At 42.1% G+C, this 26,488-nt stretch overlaps 1 protein-coding gene across 1 annotated transcript in view; it reads right to left on the bottom strand.

Moving 5' to 3' along the window:
- Ca10 (carbonic anhydrase 10) overlaps positions 1-26,488 on the bottom strand; it is a 457,862-nt gene that overhangs the window by 78,524 nt on the left and 352,850 nt on the right. The window contains exon 5 of the mRNA XM_070028408.1: positions 15,684-15,869. Coding sequence (XP_069884509.1) covers positions 15,684-15,869 — 186 coding nt within the window. The remainder of the gene's footprint in view (positions 1-15,683; positions 15,870-26,488) is intronic.

Raw genomic sequence — 26,488 nt, forward strand, 5'->3', positions numbered from 1 at the left:
GGGGTATGACACAGTGGGGATTTGCTAACAGTACTAGTGGTAGCAGGGCGGGGGAAGAGATTCATTTAAAAAAAAATGCAGATGCTGGGCCTTGAACTCAAGATGTGGGCACTATCCCCTGTGTGTTTTTGTTCAAGGCTAACACTCTACCACATGAGCCACAGTTCTACTTCTGGCTTTTGGTGCTTAATTGGAGATAAGAGTCTCATGGACTTTCCTGCCTGGGCTGGTTTTGAACTGTGATCCTCAGATCTCAGCCTCCTGAGTAGCTAGGATTATAGGTGAGAGCAACCAGTGCTCAGCTAAGAGATTCAGTATTTTTAGCACTGTAACAACAAAAGGTCCCATTTCCAAGTGAGCAGAACAGTCCGGAGTTCTGACTTTTGGTGCTGTATCAAATGGCTTAAACGTCTCCAGATTTTGCTTTAAAGGAGTCATGAGGACAGCCACTAACAAAGTGCATACCTGATCTTTGGGGAAGGGGGTGCCTTCCCAATGTAACAGGGATTTTGTTACACATCAGTGTCTCTGAGACTTCAGGAAGCATTGTGACGCCTCAGTCAAGATTTATATGTGATGATACAATTTGGCAAGGTTTTATCTCCATACGAAAATAAGGTTGAGCTACTCCGATTTTTTCCCTTTCATTTTCTGTATGAGGGAATGGATAGCCTGAGAAGTTAAATAGCTCACCTAAAGTCATCTAGACCTGAGGTGATCACATGACCTTGGGCTAACAAGGGAGCTTTTGAGAATGGAAAGAGGTACTATTAACAATTCTATGAGGTCTCAACTTGGATGGTCTCAGGTAAACCAAGAAAGATAACCATTCTATCTTGCCAGCCGGACACACAGGAATGAGGAATTCCTTTGTGCACAGGTCTCCTTTGCAAAATGAGACACTATCTGGGGACCAGGAAAAGCACCACTTAGAGGCTGGAATAGGAATGACATTTCCTTGAAGGGTCTCCAACTGTTGAGTCTTCCTACCACTCTAAGCAGGGTTAATAGGGCCTTGATTGTTCTATATGAATCTAAGTGTCTTAGTCCATGTGCACTACGGTAACAGTAACAGGGCTGAGTATTTGCAAAAAACAGAAATTAGTTTATTACAGTTATGAAGGCTGGAGCTCCATCATCAAGGCTCCAATAGGTTTGGTTTTCTGGGGAGGGCTACATTACCTGGGGAGAGGAAAGCTGCATTTTTATGGAACAGAGAGTAGAAAGGCTGACTGATGAATGGCTGTGTGAAGTCCTTTCTATAAGGACTTTAATCTCATTTAGGAGGGAGAAGCCTGGTTGCCTGGTTACCTCTTCGAGGCCCCCATCTCAGTCCTATCATATCAGCACCAGGACTTTGGAAAAAGAAGTGTGCAAATCACTGCAATGAATGTTGGAATGAGGTGAGAGACCAATCACTCCAACAAGGGATGGAGCTTTTGCAAAGCAAATGGCAGCCTTTCTGCAGGCAGCATGGACACGGATGGGAAAACAGCATCCTCATGGAAAGGGCCCTGAGCCCAGCTTCTTAAAGTAAGAGCATTTCCAACCAACTCTCAATGGCTGAAATCATTTGCAAGAATTTCACTTCCTGCCCAGCTGCTGCTCCGAGTTCCTGTTAGGTGTGGATGGAGGATGGAAATGCTGGCCCTGGAAGATGCAGCTTGAAGAAGCATGTCATTAGTAATAAAAGCTTTCTTTTTTTTCCTGTTTGTTTTTGGCACTCCTAATATGCCAGGCACTGTTCTGAAAACACACACACACACACACACACACACACACACACACACACACACACACACATACATATACATAACTGTTTTTTAATTGTGAAAATACTGTACAGAGGGGTTAATAACTGTGTTTTTGAAATCATATTCAATAGTAGAGTTAAAAAAATGCTTAATACAGCTAGGCGCTGGTGGCTTATGCCTGTAATCCTAGCTACTGAGGAGGCTGAGATCTGAGGATTGCAGTTCGAAGCCAGTCTAGGCAGGAAAGGCTGTGAGATTCTTATCTCCAATCAATTACTCAGAAAAAGCCAGAAGTGGCGCTGTGGCTCAAGAGGGTAAAAGAAGTTCAGGGACAGTGCCCAGGCCCTGAGTTCAAGCCCCAGGACAAGCAAAAAAAAACCTGAATATTTTATATATGTTAAATAAACTCAATAAAGATGGTGGGAATACCCTATAGAGTCGGCAGCTCTAACTTATTCAGGAAAAACTCATTAATGAAGTACAAGGAGGTTGAGTTGCTTATCTAGTGTTTCAATGGATAAGAGATGGAGGCAGGATTTAAAGAATGAATAACTTCTTGAATCATCACCTCTATAATGAACAGCTGCTCTTGCAAAAAGGTCTCAGCTTTTCACCTGGGACTGGGGGATGCACCAGCCCTACAGAGGTGGGTTTAATGGTCAGAAAACGCTTGAGCCCCTCAGAGAACCTTACAGAAACAGCAGCGCTCTGGCTGGTGTGGCCATTTGAGTCCAGAGCCAATTAGTCTCTCCTGAAGCAGCTGCAAAAGTTGGCTTTGAAAACCTGGTTCGAGAGCACCGAGTTTGGACATAGGTATCTATCTACTGTAGATACCAATGCAGTACCATCCCGTGTTCTCTTGTCTGGAAGTATGATTTAAAACCTCCTGGCTAAGTTCATTTTGCCAAATAGATCCTACAGGATTATTTTTTCAAGGCTAAAAATCCAGGAATTTCTAGCTTAGCAAATAGATTCAAAGGAAGAAAATGTATTCATCTAAACTTCCTCAGAGACTAAAGAATGCAGTTTTTTCTCATGCTTTGCAGTGAGTAATTGATGTGCTTCTACACAAATGCACAGATATATAAGATCTTGCCTATTATATTTTAAAGAAGAGAAGTTACTTCCCAGACATATGTATGTAACATCCTACTTGGTATTGCTCTGGAAGAGCAGGTAAATAAGACTTGTCTTCCTCCACTCAACAAAAACTCCCAAAGCAATGTGGTGTCCTGTGGTGTCCTATCTCATGTGGCTAAAATGCAGCTTGTGTGAGGCTCCTGACACATTTCACAACCAGAAAAAAACAGACAGATTGTTTTCAAAGCATCACTGGAAAGAGCTGATAGATCATCTCAGATCCTAGAACAAGACATTTAGGATTAGAGGGAATAGAGAGCTGTGATCAAGCAGCTACTTCCAGTAGGAGTCAGGGAATGGGAGTGACTAGTCTAAAGCCAACCCATTCATGACTGGCATCATGGGATGCAGGTTCAAATCCTAGCTCTTTCCTGTAGCAACCATGTGAATGAAGACTAGTTCTTTAACCAGTTAGCACTATTGAGTGCTAACTCACAAGTTGATTATGAACATTGGCTGCGATCAGGCTCTGAGCACACAACCTTGGATTTAGGATGGACTCAATAAATTATTGCTCATGGAGGCTGGGAAGGTGGCTCAGTGGTAGAGTGCTTGTCTTGCATGCATGAGGCCCTGGGTTTGATTCCTCAGCATCACATAAGCAGAAAAAGCCAGAAGTGGCGCTGTGACTCAAGTGGTAGAGTGCTAGCCTTGAACTGAAGAGCTGAGGGACAGTGTCCAGGCCCAGAGTTCAGGCCCCACAGGCTCATGGTAGTGATTACCTTCACTAGTTCATTGTGAGTTTCTTAATAATATATCCTATCAGTAAGGGATTTGGACTATTTGAGTTCTGGTAAGACTGGTGAATAACTGACTTGAACAACACTTTAAGGCTTAAAAAGCTCTATCACATGAGCTTTTTTTTGTGTTTTTAAAAAAATTTAATTGCACAATTACCCTATAATAAAACAGGACGAACATCATTAGCTTCTTCTCACAATTCAGTATCTCCTTCAATGCATTATCTAGAATTTCGTTTTTGTGTGTGTGCTGGTTCTGAGGCTTTAGCTCGCTCTTGACTGGTATTTTCATTGCATGTTGGAACTCTGCCACTTCAGCAACAACACTTTCAGCTTTTTGATGTTTAATTGGAGATAAGAGTCTCTTGGATTTGTCTGTCTGGGGTGGCTTTGAACCTTTATCTTCAGATCTGTCTCCTGAGTAGCTAGGATTAAAGACAAGACCCAACAGCATTTAGTGCCATCTCACAAGTTAAAAGACTTAAAGAAACAAAATGACTTACCTACTGTTTCCTTTATCCAGATCTTACAACTAGTGACAGAGCAGATTTCCTATTTGTCTGTCATAGGGCTTGAACTCAGAGCTTGAGCACTGTCCCTCAAGGCTAGCACTCTATCACTTTGAGCCACCATACTACTTCCGGTTTTTGAATGGTTAATGGGAAATAGGAATCTCATGGGGACTCTCCTGCCCCAGCTGGCTTTGAACCATGATCCTCAGATCTCAGCCTCCTGAGTAGCTAGGATTATAGGCATGAGCCACTGGCAGACCCTTGAAGTGAGATATTCTATTTTCTTCCAAATTTTTTACTGTAAGGTGATATATGGGGGAAGAGAGGGTGTACAGTTTCATAAGTAACAAGTACATTTCTTCTTGCACAGTGTCACCTCTTTCCTCATTTTCTTCCAGTTTTTTTCCTCCCTTCCCCCTCCCCCACCAGTTGCATAGTTCACTTTCAACTTAGCATCTAGTGAGTATCACTGCTGAATTAGCTTACCCTTTATCCCACCATTTCTGTGCTGAAGTCAGATATTACATTTCAAAAGGTTGCCCTCCGTCTGGTAAACCAAGTGTGTGCGTGACTCTTAGGCCCACAGGCCCTTTCCCTTTAGCATGCTGGTCTCGCCTTCCCTACAGTCCTCTTTGAGCCAAAGCAACCATCGCTCCTGGAGACTGCCTCTCACAAGCAGATCCAATGAATAATCATGAAAGCCATCTCCGTGCTGCCCTTTCTGGGCTGAGGTGGGATAGATTTATAGATGCTGACTCTGGCTGGTATTTGGGAATGGATAATTACCTTCACTTACTGTATCCGAGGCTGCTTCAGCTAAATATTTAGTGCCCAGGATTCTGCCCTTTCCAGCCAATTCAGAACATGAGCATGCCACAGGCAACTAAGTGGCACCATTCATTTGGGGTTTCTATCAATCAAGGCTTCCACCAGAACTGATGCAAAAACTTAATGGAACATGAAATCAAGTAAATGGAATTGAAGTACAGTAATTAGTTCATATTTTAATCCTCAGGTCTGTTTATTACCTGTCAACTGGCGGGCAATTAAGTTGGCACTATCGAGATGATTAGCTTTGTTTCAGCACAAGTTTATCGATATGTCAGAGCGAATGAATTTGGGTGGTTTTTTTTTTTTTGAACAGCTTTATTTTGAATTGTATAGCAGCACATCCGTGAAGTGGCTAGATGTCTAATGGTTTAATTTTGCAATATTATTATCTAGATTACTTACATTTACTATTACTGAGCTCCTCTGGAGACTGGGAATTCTCCCACATAGGTGGAAGTATTTAAAGTACATAGAGCTATGCCCACACATTCTTAGCTTCTGGATGTAACAGGATGATCGTGTTTTCATGCTGAGATAAGAAGATCTTCAAGATCTGATCTTTTGTGTCCACTTGGATGTTATTATCAATTGTGTCCTCAATTCGACATTATTACGATTCACTCTAGCCTTGGTGGTCGTATTAGGGGAGATATAACTTGGTGACATGTGTTTCCATTTTCTTGTGGATGCTCTTTATTGCTTAGTTGTAAAACTTATCATCACTTATTTTTTTTTCCAGTTGTGGGGCTTGAATTCAGGATTTGGGTCCTGCCCCAAGCCAGCGATCTACCGCTTTGAGCCACCGCACCACTTCCGGTTTTCTGGTGGTTAATTGAGAGTCTCACAGACTTTCTTGCCCCAACTGGCTTTGAACCACGATCCCCAGATCTCAGCCTCTTGAGTAGCTAGGATGACAGGCATGAGGTTGGCTTTGTCAACATCCTTGTCATGGGGCTTTGTTCAGTAACTCAGGAAATCTGATTCTTGGACTAAATCTGGTCTGTTAGGTAACTAAATCAAATGGCCTAAAAGGCTTTTGAATCTTGGGATTTGCTTGAATTTTAAATTTCCTTTGAAAAATTTAAAATGTAAAATAAGATCCAGGAAACTTAGATTCTGATTGTAATTCTGCCACTAAATCTCAGTGACCTCAAGGCAGGTGTCTTGCTGGTTCTGGCATTTGATTTTTCTTTTCCTTTATCTCTACACCTAGATGTGTTAGAAGAGGCAATCTCAGACACCTGTGTGACCATCCACTGCAGTAGAGGCTTCAAGCAGAAGTGCTCCTTTGAAGTCTCATCTGTCTCAAAGTAGGAGATGCAATCTTTCCTGGACCCTCTGCGCAAGTTCCCAGGGACTGGTTGACAATGGTCAATCCATTTTTCTTCCCATAGCTTTGGGAATGTGTTTAAAGATCTGGCGAGTTCACGGATGCACTGAGAGAGAAAACTCATCCCTTTCACTATGGTGTCCCTGGTTCCTAAATAAAGTAAGGCCTCAGTTCAAGACCTGTAAAGTGATGACAGTGACGGTCTCCATGGTGACAGCTAATGCCTGATTAAATTCCAGTTAATTCCTCTCTTTACAATTAATTTTATAATGTCATACGGCTCCCTCTGCTTTTAGAAGAAACAGCACAAGGTGTAGATGAGCACCCAGAGGAAGAGAATGGTGGCTGTCAAAATTCTATCCTGGGAGCAGGCCACAGGAAGGATACAGATTGGGATCCCTGTAAGGATGATACTGATGGGATGGTGGGAAGACATCAGCAAGTTGTTTTCAAATGCAGTTTTATTTCGGCTGTGTGTGTGTGTGTGTGTGTGTGTGTGTGTGTGTGTGTGTGTGTGTGTGTGTGTGTGTGTGTGTGTGTGTGTGTGTGTGTGTGTGTGTGTGTGTGTGTGTGTGTGTGTGTGTGTGTGTGTGTGTGTGTGTGTGTGTGTGTGTGTGTGTGTGTGTGGCTGCTGTGCTGTTTCCATCCCCAATTGGCAATTCAGGAAGTTTCCAGCTCAACTGGGCTGAAGAAGTAACTGTAAATATGTCCAAGAGGAATCCTTCCTACCCCATGGATCAGTCATCATCTACTTGTGGGTGTGTTTGTATTGGGCCTGGCCACCATCTGGGCTCCTGACCCCCTGTTTGCTTTGCTTCTCAGAGACCACTGTGTTCACTCTGGGTGGGCCTGGATCCCAAAACAGAGAACTTTGGCTTCCAGCATTGGCAAAGACAAGCTCCCTAGTTTGATACTGGGAGTAATTCCAGGGCTAGAGGGAAGAAATCTAAATCAATTATTCTAGCTCTCAATTATTCCTTTGCTCCTCCCAGGTACCCTGAAGAATTCACTTACCTTGAATCTGTGAATAATTTAGCATAAAAAATTCTAGAACTTCTGCTAATATTGACATTAATGTGATTAGGCTTGTCATTATGACTAGAAATTTAGTTTAAAATATACTGGGGATGATTTAAGCACTTGGAAAGCTACAGTCTGTTACGTTACCTTTGTTTCCTCCCTGAGTCTCTTTACTTGGCTATTTACTCAGTTCATCACATGTATGATACTCTGTGACTGCAGGGAATTAATACTTGGATTGGGAAGATAGGATCCTCTGCTAGCATTATAGATTCCTAAAGGCAGGCGCTATGGCTAATCTATCTTGAACTTTCCTCTCTGGGCTAGAGCCTAGATTGACAAGTCATCACTAATATGGAGTTGATGGAGAAAACATAGCCTACTTTAAGCAGAGCTGTGAATCAGAAGATGGGAGTGAAATCCAATCTTGGTCATTTATTGCCTGAATGGTTTAAGACTTTAGTTCCCACCACTGCAACATCTCCCTTCCCCCCAACCCCCCCCAAACCAGGTGAGAATGAGATAACATTAAGAGCAACCACAGTAAGCTAGTATTTATTGATTAAATGAGGGAGAATTATGACACTATGCTTTAGGTTGTATTCAGAGTCAAAGCCAAAGTCCATACAAAATTGGGGTGTTCTTCAGCAGCACCTGGCCTCCCATTTACTTAGGTGACCTTATGCGTGTGTGTGCTGTTTCTGCTCTTTCTTAAATGCTCATAGCCCTGTCCCACATCAGAGCTATTGTGCTAGATACTCTCTCTGGTGGGATGTCATTCTCCTGGACACTGCTCAGGAAACATCATCTCAACAAGGCCTCGATGGCCTCCCTATTTAACTTGTCACTCGCTGCCTTCTCCCTTCACCATCTGTCTCCTTACTTTGCTCTAGGTCTGTCCTTATGGTTTTTAAAAAATTGCCATCTTCTGATCAGATGAATCTACTATGTTTGTTATTTATTACCTCTCCACCCTCACTGGGATATGAATACCTTAGAGGCAGAGATTTTTTAAAACTTCTGTTTTATTCACTGTGGTACATAGTGGATCACAAAACAAGCAGACAGTGGCCAAATGTTGGCAGTAAGGTTCTATAGGGGTGGAGGCAAGCTCTGGGTTGTGTTGCATAGTCATCAATTCCAATCTGGGCCTTGTCCCTCCAGTGAATCAGAAATCCCTCCAGGTTGACACTTAATTGTTCACTCCTTTTTGTATTTGCGACCATATTTACACTAGGGCTAGGTTATTGCTTTATAAATACCTTGTGGATTTCACAAAGCAATCGCCTTTCCCAAAGAAATCCCAGTAGACGTCTTATTGGTAATTATGAGCTAAATCACTTCCCCTGTTTTCCAGTTTCTAATAGAATTTGATGCTTTGGGTAACTTTTATTGAAACACTTCATCTTCAATTTAAGTAGGGCTGTATATTTCCTGTATAGTCGATGAGTACAACACAGCTCAGGAGTTGAGGGGAGAAAAGCCTATAAGGATTTTTCCCCCACCCTGGGACATTAATAATGATGGTCTCACTGATTGCAGGACTCATTCTACAAGCGTTGTTTAAGCCTTTTCTGGAAGTCCAGGCACTGTGTTAGGTGGAGTTGTGTGAAGATGAGTAACTCTTTGCAAAAGAGATTTGTTAAGCTGGTGGTAGTGGCTACTAGGCTACTCAAGGGGCTGAGATCTGGGAATTACAGTTTGAAGCTAGTCTGGGCAGAAAAGTCTGTGAGTCTCTTATCTCCAATTAACCAGCAAAAAAATGCCAAAAGTGGAACTGTGGCCCAAGTGGTAGGGCACCAGCTTTGAGCCTACACATCAAGTAAGAGCGCAAGGCCCTGAATTCAAGTTCCATTACTGGCACACATACAAAAATGAGGTTTGTCAAGATTATTCCTTCTTCCATCTAGCAAACTGGCTGACTGCCTTCATGTGTTTGACAATGTACAAGGTAGGAAGACTACGACCATGCTCAAGATGAAATGCCCATTGGCACCGTGGCATAGTTCCAACAGAAGCCAGTTCAATCGGGCACACGATCTGCAGAGGGAGCTACCATCCCAGATTGTGGCTAGCAGATGACTTTTTATGTTTAAGACTAAGAAACATTCGGGTTTTTTTTCCAGGCCACATATGGTCTATGCTGTTGCTTTCTCCCCTTTCCATTTCCCTCCCCCTTCCCCTTCCCCCCTTCCTTTCTGACATGTATCTTCTTCCTTCCTCCCTCCCTCCCTCCCTCCCTTCCTTCCTTCCCTCCTCCCTCCCTCCCTCCCTCCCTTCCTCCCTCTCTCCCTCCCTCCTTCCCTCCCTTCCTTCCTTCTTTCTTTCCTTCCTTCCTTCCTTCCTCGCTCCCTCCCTCCCTCCCTCCCTTCCTTTCTTCTTCTTTATCAAAATCTATAGTTTAAAAAAATTATTGTAAAGGTAATGAACAGGGGGGTTATAGCTACATAAGTAAGGTAAAGAGTACATTTCTTTTTGAACACTTTTACCCCTCCCTCATTTTCTCCCATTTACCATTCCCTACTCCCCGCCCCCACTGCCAAGTTGTAAAGTTCTACTGAGTATCATTGTTATTATGATCATTTTGTGACATTTTAAAATGGCAAACCATTCTTAGCTCCTAGGCTTGACTTAGCCTATAATAGATGACTGGACCGGATTCTCCAAAAGATAAGAAGAGGTACAACCTGCTTGGCTAGGAACTTGGAAGGGAATGGGGAAAGTTTTAACAGAGAGCAGGGAGCTGGAGCTGGAGGAGCATCTTTCTCATGGCGCACAGCAGCCCGTCCCAATAGAATACACACATTCTTATTGTTCCTAAACGTCTTAATGCTCCTTTCCTCTCAATCTCCAGTGGTGCCAATAGAGAATCTCTACCAGGTGGTCCCGGCTCCACAGCAAAGTGCTAATGAAAGAACTGGAGCAGCTCCCACCCTGCACCCTGGGATGCTGACTTAGGGCCTTGATTCTCAGTTGGTTGCTCAGCACTTTCCACACCCCAGCATGTTTCAGGACAATTGGTGTTCATTGTTTATTCCTCCAAATTTGTGTTGCTTTTCTGAAACCAATCTCTCAAGAATGCAAATAATTGGCTCCTTGATTCTGAGACAATTGTTTTCTCTTTTTAGACTCAAAGCTACCAAAAAGAGAGAACACCTTATCTTCTATATGACTTGAATTTTCTCCTTTTCACTTACACGAATCAAATCCGTATCACCATAGCAATTGCCTAGGACTTTTTCCTTGCTTTGCTGTGTGTTGAGGAGGATCACAGGCTCTAGAGCTTGAGATCTAGAAATGCTGTTTCACCTTCAGAGTAAGCAGCAAGTGTGTGGTATCAGTCTGCAAGCTGCTCACCAATTCTCTCTCTCTCTCTCTCTCTCTCTCTCTCTCTCTCTCTCTCTCTCTCTATCCCCCCCTCCCACAATATTGGAGCTTAAACTCAGGGCCTGTGCTCTTGCTTAGCTTTTATTCACTCAAGTCTAGCACTCTAGCACTTGAATTACAGTTCCACTTCTGGCTTTTTGGTCATTAATTGGAGATAAGAGTCTCATGGACTTCCCCTGCCTGGGCTGGCTTTGAACAGCCATCCTTAGATCCCAACCTCCTGAGTAGCTGTGAGCCACCATTGCCAGGCTTACTCATTCTTATTCTTTCTTAATATGACCCGAAGACAGCCATTTCATAACCATCTTCCAGAATAAACCTCAATTAGATCCACTTAATCTCTCTCTCTATATCTCCATGTATAGTCAATGTGAACATATTAATATATACCCATGTATTAATATATATTCACTGATAATCAATACACATTTCCCTCAACAGACTTCAGGCTTCTCTAGACAGAATCTCAACGCCAGCCTATATCTACCTCACATCTGGGCACACAGAAGCACAAGAGCCTTGCAAACAGCAGATAATGGCATAAGGACCAGGCCCGAGAGGCTCTGTGAGATGAATGGCGCCATTCTTGGAGTATCCCTTTGCCCCACTGAAAAGAAGCTGAAGAAGGTTTTCAAAATGAATTTGCATAATTTCTCCCAAATAGGAAAGATTTTCTCATGCCTAGTTCCGTTCCCACAACCCCCTCCTCATGCGTGGTTCTTTCCTACTATTATCTTTTGCCTGGCTAATGTATTTGTTTCTTTTCATAAGTACCCTACTTTATACTGGATATCAATCTAAGTACTTAGACATGATTAGCAAGCTAAGGGTCTTACTTATTAAAAACAGTTAATTTTCCTTTTCTTCAAAAAAAAAATGGAGACACTTGAATTCCTGAACACATTCATTTATCACCAGCCCTCAACAAGGCATCCAGGGGTTCTCCATGTAGGACATGAATAATTTTTATAAAAATGTAGTTGCTGACTATGTCATACATCCATGCAGCTTTACAAAACAAAGCAAATGCTTACCATCAATTATAATAACCTCACTAGACAAGACTGCAATTAATCTGCAGCTCTTCAGATAAGGACTGCTGCACCATGCCAAGGAAAATGGCTGGCATTAATTGACTTATCATGATCAGTCCTGATAGACGGGGCAGATGGCAATGCGATTACTCACTGTCAACAAAATAAACACATTCTCTATTACAAGAAGTGTCTGCGTGGGGTCTCTAGAGGGTAGCCCAAAATAGGGGTGAAGGATGGCTTCAAGCCAAACCAAAGGTAGCTCAAAATTAAGCTATAGGGCGATAGCCCTCAGTGGGATCTTACTGGAGGAAATTTCAATAAGAAAATCATAGATCCTATGAAATTTCGCTATTGAAGATGCATCAAAGCCAACGGTTATTTTTTTTATAAAGATGCCAGTTTCTGTTTAGTGCTAAATGAGTCCAGCAATGTGAATGTACTACTTTCAAAAGCAAACTCATTTCATTGATGGACAGCTCTTGTTGTTACAACATATGTTTAGTTGAACTTTAGTCTTTCTGTAGCTTCCACTTCCTGGCCCTAGATCTTTCCCCTCATGCTACATAGAAGATATAAAGCTCTAAGTTCTTCTTGCTTACTAGAGCCCATTAAATATTTCTAAGACCAACTATCTATCTAATATTTTAGAACCTCTTAAATTCTGATCTCTTGCACTAAACCAGCACCAATTTGTCTATAGATCTCTCATGCTGAAGGCTGTGGAAAGAAATATGATACAATTGGTGTGGCCTACTCAGGGTCAGGTGAAACTGTACTTCTGCTGACACTGATGTGCAAACCTGCCTTGGAACAGTGCATGTATGAGTGTGGTCCTTTTACTTCCTAAATCTCATCTGTCTTATAGCATCTTAGTTTATTATGTCCAAGATGCAATTACCAAGGGGTTTCACTTTTCACATAGTAACTTCTTTTTTAGGTTTCCACTACTGAGAAAACTGGGATAATTACAATAGAGTGCAATTATCATATTTGTTGCTAGCCAAATTCTTTTGGGGGAAAATGCACATACCCCGTTCCCACTTCTTGAGATGTTGAGTCAGTTGCTTCAGGGAAGGACACAGACATCTATATTTTTATAATGCCATGAGTACGTTATTTTTGCAGCTGTTTAAAATATATTCTTTGCCAAATGATCTCTTCACTGAGTACATTTAATAATGTTCTGTCGAGACTATGTTTCATAAATCTAATCACAGGACTTTCTGCTTTCTGACATGTATCTCCTTCCTTCCTTCCTTCCTTCCTTCCTTCCTTCCTTCCTTCCTTCCTTCCTTCCTTCCTTCCTTCCTTCCTCCCTTCCTTCCTCCCTTCCTTCCTTCCCTCCCTCCCTCCCCCTCTCTCCCTCCCTCCTTTCCTTCTTTCCTTCCTTCCTTCCTTCCTTCCCTCCCTCCCTCCTACCCCCCTCCCTCCCTCCCTCCCTCCCTTCCTTTCTTCCTTCCTTCCTTTTTTGGACAAGATCCTGCTATGAAGCCTAGGATGGCCATGAACTTCTGAATCATGGGGATTATAGGTGCAAATGATCACCTCTGGCTTTCTAGGAGCAGAATGTTTAGAGAACCTAATGCCTGCAGTCTGGGATAACTCTAAAAAATTAATATACCATGAGATCAAATTATTATGTATCCCTTAAGGATATTGGAAGCACTCATTTTTCTCCCCAAATTATAATTTGCCCATGTAAAAATTCCAAACCATTTTTATTCTCTAATGAAGAAACAGGTGACACCATGTAAAAATGTTAGCTTAGTAATTAGAGTTTTTTGCTTATTTATTTAAATCACAGAAATACGTCTACAGTGAGGCATGTGATAGCACTGGAATGAGTTCAGTGAAGTAGAAAAGAAAACCAAAGGAGTAATAGCAAACAAACAAATGAGCAAGTAACTTAACAAATAAATAATTACAAGCCTTAGAAGAATAACCTGTATGATTCAAAGGAAGCGTCATCTCACTTGAACTATTCCCTGATTCATACTGGCAGTCTCCCAGTTCTCCTGAAACAGTGTTCTTACTTTTCTCACGCTCCTTGCTATCTATGCTCTTGTTCAAGACTGGCAACTCCAGGAACTTCTCTTTGCTTACTTACCCTTAGCAGACATCCTCAATCAATCCTAGCAAGACACAGACTTCTGCCCAACCCCCTTGTCTAGGCAGTCATTACTAATAGATCATAGATACTATGCTGATGAAATCTACATGTTGTATTTTCAACAGACAGTGCCCAGATGTGCCTTGGAGCTTTTTCTCAGCCTACCCGTATCTTGCTTTATCCTTTTAATCTGTCAACTGAGTACTTCCAGTGCTCCTTACAATTGGCACCTCACTTGAATTTTTTAAATGAGCTTGAAAGGTGCCTAAATGGTACCTTGGAAGCTTTAAGTATCATCCTAAGATAACATAGTGAGTATCAAAGTGGAAGCTATAATTCTAAGCCCTTTGAATCTAAAGCTTATGCTCTTTAAATTGTTTTCCTTGCTTCTGTTCACCACCAAGTTCAAAGGGCACCTCCCGTGTGAAGCTTTCCTCTGACCCCTTCAAGTAAAAATTGTCCCTTCTTCCTTTGAGGCCGCCAGGGCCTTTGTACATCTCCATTACAGCGTGGCATTAGACTTTAATGATTTGAATATAACACTCTCTAAGCTTCACTGAGGCAGGAACTCTTTGCTTCTTTTTCTTAAAAAAATTCTCTATATCCTTGGTAACTAGCTAAGTCTCTAGTTAGGCTTTTGGTTGATGCATTTTGAACACACACCAAAATCTGGCCAATGGACTCCTTCAGATGTGGATCTATTTCTTGTTGTATGTGGTCCTACCACATTTAAAAGTAATGCCAGGTTTAAACATGATTTTGATTTATAAAAAATCAAGATGATCCTATAAGATGCATGTTTCTATATTTTCAAAGCTTTCTGATATCAGTTACTGAGGACTGTTAACCTAGTTACACGGCTGTTTTTTTCTATTTTGTTTTTGACTTTTGTGCCAGTCTTAGGACTTGAGCTCAGGGCCTGGATGCTGTCCTTGGGCAACTTTTTGCTCAGTGCTAGTGCTCTATCACCTGAGCCATAGGTCCACTTCTGGCTTTCATGGTAGTTTATTGGAGATATGAGTCTCATGGATTTTTCTGCCTGGACTGGCTTTGAACCATGATCCTCAGATCTCAGCCTCATGAGTAGCTAAGACTACAGATGTGAGTCATTGGTATCAGGCTAGTTACAGGACATGCAGCAGGTGAGAACCCCTGATCCTCATAGCTCCCTTCAAATGTAATGGAGGCTTTCAGGTCACATTAACTTACAACCTGCTTGTCAAGTGTCACAACTAAACATTATCATATCACCTCTTATCCTGTAAGTGAAAGTGTGGTTGGGCTCATGACTGTAGCCCGACATTTGTCTGGTCTGATGGTTGCAGACAGTGACACTAACTGTGGTGGCACACAATGACCTTTCCTGTTTCACACACTGCCAGGTAAACTATTCCGCTGCCTAACACTTATCACAGTGCATTGTAGTTTTGAACAAATAAGACTTATACTATCATCAGGGAAAGTTATAGAATTCATGTAATTCATGTAATCCACCGGCAGGTGTAAGTGAAGAGGTGCACACAAGATCAGGATTTGGGTTTAAAAGAATGTTCCAGAGATTTATCAGGGCATGAGACCTGAGAGACTTGTACCGAAGCTCAGAAGGAGATACCCAGTTTCACTGTATTCTTCCCTGTAAAAATACGGGAAGCTCTTTTATAGATCCATGTCCACGTGCGAAAGACCGAGAAAGGAGGCACGGATCTTCTCATATCATAGATTCAAGAGAGATTTTCCCATCTGTCATTCCACCTTGGATTAAAAAAAATAGGCACCAAATCTTAGAAGTTAGCATTTAACATGAGTACTTAGAGCCACGTACCTCCCCAGAGAAGGCCTGTCCATTGAGGAGATGCTCCGATCCTTGGCTGTCTTCACTCCCAAAGTGGAGCCGGATCTCCTCTAGCCGGTGGCTATACGTCATAGGCCCTCCTGATATGTTGACCAAGTGTTCCTTGTCCAGGCGGAGGGACACATGCCTTCCAGTGTTGTACATGGTCCCACTCACCTGTAAGACAATGGGCAACAGATAAACAAGGCTTTCCTTCTACTTCAGCATGGTGTGTAGACCAATACTTTTATTTTTAATTCTTCCATTGAGAAGACATAGGCTAAATTGACATGGAGACCTGCCCTACCACCTGTCTTACCACCTGGCTTCTACAGTACTTTCTGCAAGACATAAACTACTTTATCATTTCAGAATTGGATGTAGGAAATCAAAGGAAACATTTCACTCACTGTGACTTATATTTTGCATAGTGCACCTTATGAAAAATGAATGTGTCCTGATCATCGTAAGTATTTGGAAGATACAGATGCTGTAAAAACAAATAAAAAAAGAAGAAACAGGAGAGAGCAATAAGCAGAGTAGTGATTCTAAGAGGGCTAAATGAGAAATAAGAAAGTCACAACAGATGGCTAAAAGCAGACCCTAGTGTGAGATTGGATGTTTCCTTCTAGAGTCTCCAGCATCAAGTCCCTCTTGACAGTCTCAGTGCCAAACTGAAGAGATTCATAAAGGAGTTCCATTTTTACTAGGTACTCGTGGCTCAAACCTATAACCCTAGCAATTTAGGAGGCTGAGAACAGAAGGATCTCAGTTGAAGACCAGCCTGGGGAGAAAAGTCAGTGAGAACTTGTCTCAAAAAAATGACCAGCAAACAACAGAACAGGAGGTATGGCTCCAATAGTAGAACACCAGCTGAACAAGTAAGTCAAGCCAGTATGAGACTCTTGAGTAGTTCAAGCCCTAATACCATCTCTCCCACCCCCCTCAAATAATCCAGTTTTCAGTTCCCAAGACTTAGTCCTAATACTCCATTCTGTCTGATTGATTCTGGTTTTCCAAATCACTTACTTTGGCAAATGAGCCTGTAGTCACTGAAACAAGCTAGTTCTGGTAGCAGGCTTTGAGAGTATTTTCATGATTTCTTGCTTATTACTGGGGAATTGAAAAACTATGCAAATAAATCTGGTCTGGTCTGCTGGAGGATGAGACTTGAGTGGGAAGGGCCATGCTAGAAGAGTCCATCCAAGACTGGATGTTCCTGTCTGATTCCCCCAGCTAACTGCTCTTGACCAGAAGAACTGACTGCCCATGGATCCATAATTAATTGCTAAAATCCTCAGATTTGGAATGTTTTGTCAACTGCTCCTCCCTCCCTCCCTCCCTCCCTCCCTTCCTTCCACCAGTTGCTCAGAAAATATTCAGTGCACTAGGATCTGTGCTAGGGTTCATGGGGTGAGCAGATCCTTTCTCTTAGCTTTTTTCCCCTCAAAGCTGACAACGCTACCACTTAACACCACACTCCACTTCCAGCAGATCCTTTCTCTCAATGAGTTCACTGTCTTTTATGCAGAGATCCGAATGGGGGCAGGAAGTTGTGGGAACCCATCTCCCCTACCATTTGTGTGGTAACAGATGTGACATCTCCTTTTTCTCACCCTTTCCCTAGACACTGAAATAACATTAATTTGTATTAATCAAGAAAAAAAAAGATATGTAGCCAGGGTATGGTTTGTTGCACTTTAATTTAAAAATAAAGACTTGACAATGTTATGTATGATATCTAAATCGAAGGGTACATCTGTACTACCATAATTAACATTGCAACAGTGTCATTTTTATCTGGAATGCTAATTACTTGTTTCCAGTGAACTAGTTGGGTGCACAGCATGTTGGAAAAAGCTCTATTATGCAAACCAGTTAACAGAATTGAGCAGAGAAGTGAAGAGGATGCTGGGGGTCTTCAGGTTGTCTCTGGCTCCCCGCTGCTCTTTTGATTTTTTTTTGTCTTAATTCTTTGCAACTTGAGCTGAGAGATGTGTGCGATGCCCATCTTACCAGTGAGGGAGAGAAGTAAGGTTGGTGAAAATTAGTCCCTTGTCCAGAATTGCACAGCCATCAGGTGGCAAACTCAAGACTGAACCAATGCAAAGATCTTAGCTCTTTTCACGTGCAAACTATGTTGGGCTTTCCTTTCTCTGGCTGTCTGTCAATGTAGGTCTTAGGTAGTTCTGGAAGTGGCAGAACTGTTTTCAGAAACATGGATGAGGCTCTATGGTTTCCCTCATTTGTAATAGCCTACGCTAAGATAGTCCTAGTAGAGGAGCACGATAGCTCAGTAGCTACGTACACATAACCATATAAAATGATGCTAATTGAAATGAACTCCAAGATATGGAAGCGAGAGGTTTTTTTTCCTGTTTGTTTTCTTAGTAGTTGTCAGCTATTTCTTTTTTCTTTCTTTCTTTCTTTCTTTCTTTCTTTCTTTCTTTCTTTCTTTCTTTCTTTCTTTCTTTCTTTCTTTCTTTCTTTCTCTCTCTCTCTCTCTTTCTCTCTCTCTTTCTCTCTTTCTTTCTTTCTTTCTTTCTTTCTTTCTTTCTTTCTTTCTTTCTTTCTTTCTTTCTTTCTTTCTTTCTTTCTTTCTTTCTTTCTTTCCTCTGGTTTATTCCTTGTGGTCACTGTCTTTGATTTTAGTACCCTTTGTCTTGTGTAGTAATTTTATCTGACGTGGGGAAAGCAAGAAGAACCACAGAAATGGTAGGACAAAGGATGAACCAACACAACAGCGATCCTCACAAGACACTGTGTTGGAAATGAACCTCACAACTTGGAGGGAGGTGGAGAAAGCAGGAGAAAACAAGGGAGGGGTAGCACTGTTTGAAAAGAAATGTACTCTTTACCTTACTTATGTAGCTGTTACCCTCTCTATACCAACTCTATAATAGTAAAAAAAAGAAAAAGAAAAAGAAAAAAAGAAACATGGATGAGTCCTATTGGATGCTAGACTATCGAATTTCATCTTAGGAAAAGACCTGGAGATACCTGATGGTCAAAGAGCACCTTGCTTCTTTTCCCTGGAGACATTGAAATTAGCTCAAGATTGGATGGAGCTCCATCCAACGGTGGCGACAAGCAGGCCACAGGAGCTCTGCATATATACTGTCAAGATCACATACTTATCAATATCATCTCACTGAAGGCCTTGTAAAAGCTCTATATTCTCATACTAAACAAAAACAAGTTGCTCCAAGGATAATAATTTTAAAAAAATATTAGACAATCCTCATTTAGCAAACACAGTTTGTCTATGTCTATCTTCTAGGCTGCTTCTTAATGGGACCATCTTTCCTTTCATTCTGGGGATGCTACTGAATGAGAGAGAAACAGTACATCTTTAAGGTAAGGGAGGATTTTCTCTCATTGAAAAAAAAGCAGCCATGATCCAGCTCTGATCTTGTTCATAGCAGATGGTATTTTGAAGCTGAACTTCTTCTGTTAGCCCTCATGATTTCTCTTTCAGCAAAACCCAGCCCAGAATATGGCGAGGTCCCTAGGACAATTGCCATTTGTGTCTCCTTTGATGGGAAGACAGGGCATTAAATCCTTGTGTGAAGGACAGCAATCCCATAGGCCTGGCCTCTCCTGCCTGGCTGCTGCCTTGCTTTCTTGTGCCAAGGCAAACAGTCCTGGCAGAGCCAAGACTTGACCCTGGGTGTCTCTAGGATATGAAATTGTGTAGAGTTTTCACAACATTAGTGGATCATCTAACAGGGCCATAGTATGTAATATCTTTTTCAAGAAGGCAGGCTGATAGTGCAGGAAGCCCATAGTGGTTTGCGGGGCAGGAGATCAAGCTACTCAAGAGTTCTCCAGAGAAACCAAAGCAATGGGATGTATACAGGTATGTGGATTTACACACATAAAGTAGGGTTTTTTTTTGCTTGTTTTTTTTTTTTGTTTTGGTCAATCATGGCGCTTGAACTCAGGGCCTGGGCAGTGTCCCTGAGCTTTTTCCACTCAAGGGTAGCACTCTACCACTTTGAGCAACAGCTCTATGTCCAGTTTTCTGGTGGTTAATTGGAGATAAGAGTCTCATGAACTTTCTTGCCCAGGCTGGCTTCAAACCACGATCCTCAAATCTTAGCCTCCTGAGTAGCTGGGATTATAGGCATGAGCCACCAGTGTTGGTAAGAGATTCATTGTTAAGGATTGTCTCACATAGCAATGTATAAAGCCTGCAGAGCAGGCCAGGAGGTTGGGGACTCCTCCAGAGGGGGTGAGGCTGCAGCTCATTTCAAATCTGCAGGACTGAGATCCAGGACAGAGCCCAAGGCAAATTTCCTTCCACTTCAGGGAAGTGCCACGCCATGTTTGGTTCTTTCTGTTCCCTAGAGTCCTTCAACTAATTGGCGGAGGCCTGTTCTTATTACTGTGGGCAATCTGCTTTATGCAACTTCTACTGACATATATATATATATATATATATATATATATATATATATGTATATATATATATGTATATATATTTACCTCATTCAAAAACATGCTTATAGAAGCATTCAGAATAACTTTTGACCAAATATTCGGTCACCATAGCCCAGCCAAGTTTCTATACAAAGTTAGATCTATTTGTCATCTTCATTGCATCTGTTCTAAACAGCTCCTAATCAAATAGTTAGTCTATGTATAACGTGGTGATGAGTGTAATAATGAATATAGGTGTACATATTACATGCATATGTTATAGGTTCACACGTGTATGCACGATATCACATAAATATTACATCTATAATGGATATGCGTACACATATATAATCTATAGTATGTGTTTTCTCTAACACAGGATGTAGTCATCCCCAACACCACATCCCACAGGATGTAAGCATCCCTAACACTGTTCTCCAAATCTCAGCCACTTGAAAGTAGAGCCAGTTTTAAAAACAATAGAGCTTTTCTACCACTTATCACCATGAGGAGAAGGCCTTAGTCAGCAGATTGTCTTTCAGTGAGTTGATGAGAGCCCATGACCACACTAACACACTGGATGAAGGATTACACAAGGGCCACAGCTATACCATGATGGTGGTGTGCTCCAGACCATGCACCTGCTGCCTTTACAAAGGTCACCCCCCACCATCCTTCCACACTCTCGTGAGAAAGACACCACTATCTACATTCTCAGGTGGGTCCAGGAAGGCTCCAATGGGTTACATGATTTCATTGAGAGATTCATGAGCAGACATTGTCAGAGACACCATCCTAGCCTAGAACTATTTGATTCCAAATTCTACATCTCCTGAAAGAGAAGAAGTCAAAGGTTGGCACTAAGAGTGTGTACAAAGAATTAAAAAAAAAAAAAAGAGTGTGTACAAAGAATGTTGGGGGAAACCATGTAATTTATGTAGTTATGTCAGGGATCAACTTAAAATCTGATGTCCACATGGATGTACCAGATTGGGTTTAAATTTATCCAGGCATGGGCTGAACACCCATCAGGGCTTCTAGACTCAGGTCCGCCTGTGCAATTCCAGTCCCACCTGCTGGGAATTGAGAGATGGGTCCTATCTGCCAAGTGTGGGCTTAGCAACTGAATGGCTGAGCTCATAATTAGGAAGGCCATCAGTGCCAAGGAGGGCTAGTGAAGAAGGTCTGACATCCATGTCACATAAATTAGATGTCCTTTCCTCGCAACTTGGTTTTCTTATTATACGTCTTTGACTGCTCTGCTGAGGTGTGTAATAGTTCTTCTTTGCAATGTGATTAGTGAGTCTCAGAGATGGAAAAGGACACTGCTTAGCCTGGTTTCTTACAGAGTAGCTGCAATGCCAAGCGGGTGATCTGTAAAAGCTGAATGCGAAAAGCTGGTGGGCTGGCTGTTCATGCTCAGGTTCTGGAGGCATCCCTGCAAGGAGAAACTATGTGGCAGAAACAATTGGAGTTCAATCACCGGCTCCCTTACGGTGGAACTTATGAATACATTGGCAAAATCAGGCTCCAGTGGGTGCAGGAGCTAAGAGGACTTGAGAAAGAATCAGAGCTTAAGCCAGGGGGCAGTGGCTCCTGCTCATAATCTTAGCTACTCAGGAGGGTAAAACCAGAGGATCATGGTTCCCTGCCAGCCCAGGCAGGGAAGTCTATGAGCCTCTTATCTTCAATTAATCACCAAAGAGCCAGGAGTTGAAATGTAGCTCAAGTAGCAGAGTGCTAGCCTTGAGCAAAACAAAACACCAACAACAAAAACCTCTTAGGGACAGCACCCAGACCCAGGCCCAGCATACACACACAAAAAAATAAATAAAAAAGAAAGAATAAAAACCCATTTCTTATTCAATACATTTGGGAAATTAGATCTGGAGAGCCGGAAAAAGTTGTCCAAGTTGATCAAGAGTGACAAATGCAAACTAGAAATGACCATACTGACTTTGTTCCTTGATCTGGGGAGCACAACTTGCCCCCTCTCTACATAAAGATATGCATATATCTATATATAGAGATCTATATCTCTATATATAGATCTATATCTATAGTGAGATAAATATATAGATCTATACATATAGTGAGATGTATAAATCTATATCTATAGTGAGACAGATATATACTTTTGTATTTTGTGTTCATAATTATACTGACTCTGAGTTTGAAAGACTGGACCACTAAAGGTGTATATACATGAAAATCATAACCCATAGGAAAATAGAAAAAAGAAAAGCAAAAGCAGTCAGCCTGACATTGTCAGCACCATTTCCATGATGCTATACATCTGGGTGGCAGGCTCTTCCCAGTGTTTGTTCCAATGATTCTTTTTTTTTTTTTTTTTATGCGAGCTTTATTCTAATGGTAAAAGCTAAAAGGAATTAGATATTGAGAGAGAGAATGGAAATAGGGGGTATGTTAGGAATGAGTATTTTTGCACTGTAGCTTTGGAAACAAGCAGAAGAAAACTGTTTGGAGCCTGTATGTCAAGAAGAGAATGGCTGATAGGTGGGTAAGAAAGAAAATGGACCCAAACTGGAGTGCTCTGCTTTGAGCTGTGTCGGATGGGTAGACTTGGGTAGAAGAGTTGAAGTACTTTCAAGATTTCACCCATTAGTCTTAACCCTGAAGAGAAGATGAGTCTCTCCCTTAGCGATGCTGAATTTAATCTTTCTCCTTTCCCATCTGACGTAGCCTGCTTTTTAGCTCTGTGAAAAGACTAGGATTTTACAAATCAATCCTGGTTTAAAAAAATACACAGGGTGGGCTGGGAAGGTGGCTCAGTGGTAGAGCGCTTGCCTTGCAAACATGAGGCCCTGGGTTCGATTCTTCAGCACCACATAAGCAAAAAGAAAACAGCCAGAAGTGGCGCTGTGGCTCAAGTGGTAGAGTGCTAGCCTTGAGCTGAAGACCTGAGGGACAGCGCCCAGGCCCAGAGTTCAGGCCCCACGACCGGAACCCCCCCCCCCAAAAAAAACACAGGGACATGATACATTATACGGTCACACAATGAGACCAAAGGAGGCTGTTCATAGGAGTGGATCACAAAGGCTCAATAGGTATGTGCATCAGATCATATAAAATGACATTTTATGAAATGGAAACAAGAGTGTATCTTGTTGTTGCTGCTGCTGTTTTTGTTGTCTTTTCCTTTTGTCTTATTTGTTACTTTATTTGTATTTAGGAGGGGGGGGCACAGAAAAGGCGGGACAAAGGATGAACCAATGCAGCAGTGGTACTCACTAGACACTATGTTGAAAATGAGCTCTACAACTTGTGGGGGGGAAGGGGAGGGAAAGACTGGGAAAGCATGAGGGACAGGGTGACACTGTTCCAAAAAAGGCACTCATTACCTGACATGTATCTCCAATGCCTCTGTACATCACCTCTACAATAATAATAAAATACATTTTAAAAAAAATCAGTCCTGAAAACCTAGATGAAATGATCACACAGGCACACTATTATTATACGAATCCTAATATTATTTTAAAAAATGACATCTGTTTATGGAAATCCTGAGTCTTCAAATAATGAGTTTTTCTTTGCAAACTCTACAGGGATGCTAGGTTAGCACCTCGGCAGCAATCTCTTTTGAACTTGAGGGCTGCTGGAGTTAATGACAGAGGAATGAAGAACAGGTGTGAAAGACACTGCTCGGTTCTCTAAGGTACAGACGCGGTGAAGACAATTCTCTCTCCCTGTGTCCCATTCCAGGGTATCATGACAGGTACTCAGCCAAAAGGCTGAGTACCTTTTTGTCACTTTCTGGGCACAGAGGCTCTTCATTTGCCTATCAGGTCTTTGCAGTATCTGAGCAAGGGGGGTGGGGGGGCGGATAGTGTCTCAAATAGTCTTGTCTCAAATGAATTTTTCCATCCCAGTTCTGGTAAATGAGATCCTGAGTATGAATCTTACATACTATTTTCCTATGGAGCCACTGCTTCCATCCAATGGTGTTATTAATTTTGATAATAATTTAATATTATAAGTAAAATTTAAATCTGGTAGCTTTGTCTCTTGTGCCTATATAGATGTTTTACGAACATTTACAAAAAAACCTCTACACCAGCCAGGTACTGGTGGCTCATGCCTATAATCCAAGCTACTCAGGAGGTTGCAATCTGGGGATCACAGTTCAAAGTTAGCCTGGGGGGTGGGAGGGGAGTCTATGAGACTCTTATCTCTAATTAACCAGCCAAAAATGGAAAGTAGTAGAGTGGTAGAGTTTCAACCTTATGCAAAAGAGCTAAAGAACAGGATCCAAGCCCTAAGTTCAAACCCCAGTACTGGCACAAAATAAACAAATGACATTCCTACATTGAGCCTGCAAAGGTGGGCATGATCTCAATTTCCAAGTGAGATTAGGGTTATGTGACTTGTCCAGGGTCTCATAAGTAGTGGGCTAAAGAGCCAGAGTTAGAACACAGTCTGTGCATTCAATGCTTCCTTGTGCCTTTCCTGTGATTTGTGTGGCTATATTTTAGCTGTGGTTTCAGGTTTAGTTCTCTGAATCCCTCACCTGGACTAACATTGCCATAAGTCTTAGCCATTTAGCACCTGGAGACCCTGCAGAATTCTTGCTAAGCTCCTCACTGTTCATTGTTGAGATACTTTAGTGAGTAGCTAGGGTCCTGCGTGAATAAACAGAGGAACTGAAACCAAGATGGCAGGCACCATCAGACTGGGAGCAGATTGTCTCCAATGGGAAAATTGGTTTCACTGCCTATTTCCTGGGCTGGAAGCCTACCTGAGCCATGTACAATAGCCCACGTTTGGATTGAGAAAATCCCCCTATAGTGTGTTTGGGCACACAAAAATATACTTTATTGTGTTGCTGTATTTATTAACTATATTTTTATGAATCGATGACATATCCACATTATGTCTATGATATAAACTATAAAGATAATGAATATATTCAATGGTTTTAAAGGATGATATAGATATAATTAGATTTGTCTTTATGTTTGTTAAACAAGAACACACAGGATTTTTTGTTTTGAGCCTCATCTGAGTTCCTGGCCCATGCTCAGCCCTAGTCTGAATCAATAGGTCTGAGGTGGGCCTTGGGAATCTGCTGGATTCCTTTTCTGGGCTTCTCTTGAAGTTCACTTGAATGGAGGCAGGAAAATGTTTAATGCTTGGGGTTGGGGACCCAGTAGTGTCATTTTCTTGATCTTTCCTCTGTACCTTCAGGGATTGCTTTGATGATTCTAAAGATACGACACCAAACCTCTTTCTGAATATGTGTAGGGAATGAGGCATTGATTTCATCTTCAGGCTACTGCTTCTCCCTAAATGGTGAAATTTCAAGGTGAGGCCACTTTAATTAACATAGTACAACTTGCCTTGGAAAGGGTTATTTCTAGTGTAATGCCATTTAACTCAATCTTTTAATTCTCAGAGCTTTAGGCAAATAAACTCCTGATCTCCAGTTATTTCATCCTTACAGAGGCAGATGCCTTTTGAGAGGTACCTGCGGAACTCCTGGACACACAGGTGCAGCCCTGTGTGTACTTTGCCATCTTCCCATCCCCCGATGTGGGCCTCTCTGGTCTCAATGGTCAGATGTTAGAATCTCAATGCTAGTTTCTCCCCCCCCCCTTTTTTCAAAGAAAGTAGAAATAAGATGGCAAGTCTCCATGGCTATCTAATTTCTCTATATTGTGTATGTGGGGGTAATTATTTAACTCCCGTGGTGGAATGGCTTGGATATGGGCTTCTCCTCCTGTAGGCTTATGTATTGGAAGACCTCATCTCCAGCTGGTGGAGCCAATCATTGGGAAGAGATGGGATCCTGAGGCTCGTGACCTACGTTGTGGATGAATCCCTTGAGGGATTCGGGAGGGCATAGCATGATTAGAAGGGAGCTCCTAGTTGGAAGTAGATCATGAGGTCACGGGCAGGAATCTGCCCTGTCCCTGACAAACCTCTGAAACCAAGAGACAAAGTAAAATTGTGCTCTTTTCAGCGTTTGTCAGTGACAGATATCTCACTAATACACATGGGTCCCTGTGCCTGTAGACCCTGGCTCATCATGAGCTGCCAGGGGCTACCTTAAGCCATAATCAAAGGCCCACACTGATAGCAGTCACATAAGTAAGTATGACAGGTCAGGTGGGTGACAAGGAGTGGAAGACACTGGGGCAGGGGCTGGGTATGGGGGAGCCTGTATCTCCTATCTTGGAGGACTCTACAGTATGGAATAGGTAGAGGAGGTCTAGAAGAAGCCCTGGAACAGGAAGGCAGGGGTACTAGGATACACTTTTCATTGCATACCCTTTGGTATTGTGTCCTTCTTGGGCCTGGGTGTTTGAGCCATGGCTCCACTTCTGGCTTTTTGGTGGCTCATTGGAAATAAA

The sequence above is a fragment of the Dipodomys merriami genome, unplaced genomic scaffold (genome assembly GCF_024711535.1).
Source record: "Dipodomys merriami isolate MVZ:Mamm:240054 unplaced genomic scaffold, mDipMer1.0.p SCAF_19, whole genome shotgun sequence".
In the NCBI taxonomy this organism is placed as follows: Eukaryota; Metazoa; Chordata; class Mammalia; order Rodentia; family Heteromyidae; genus Dipodomys; species Dipodomys merriami.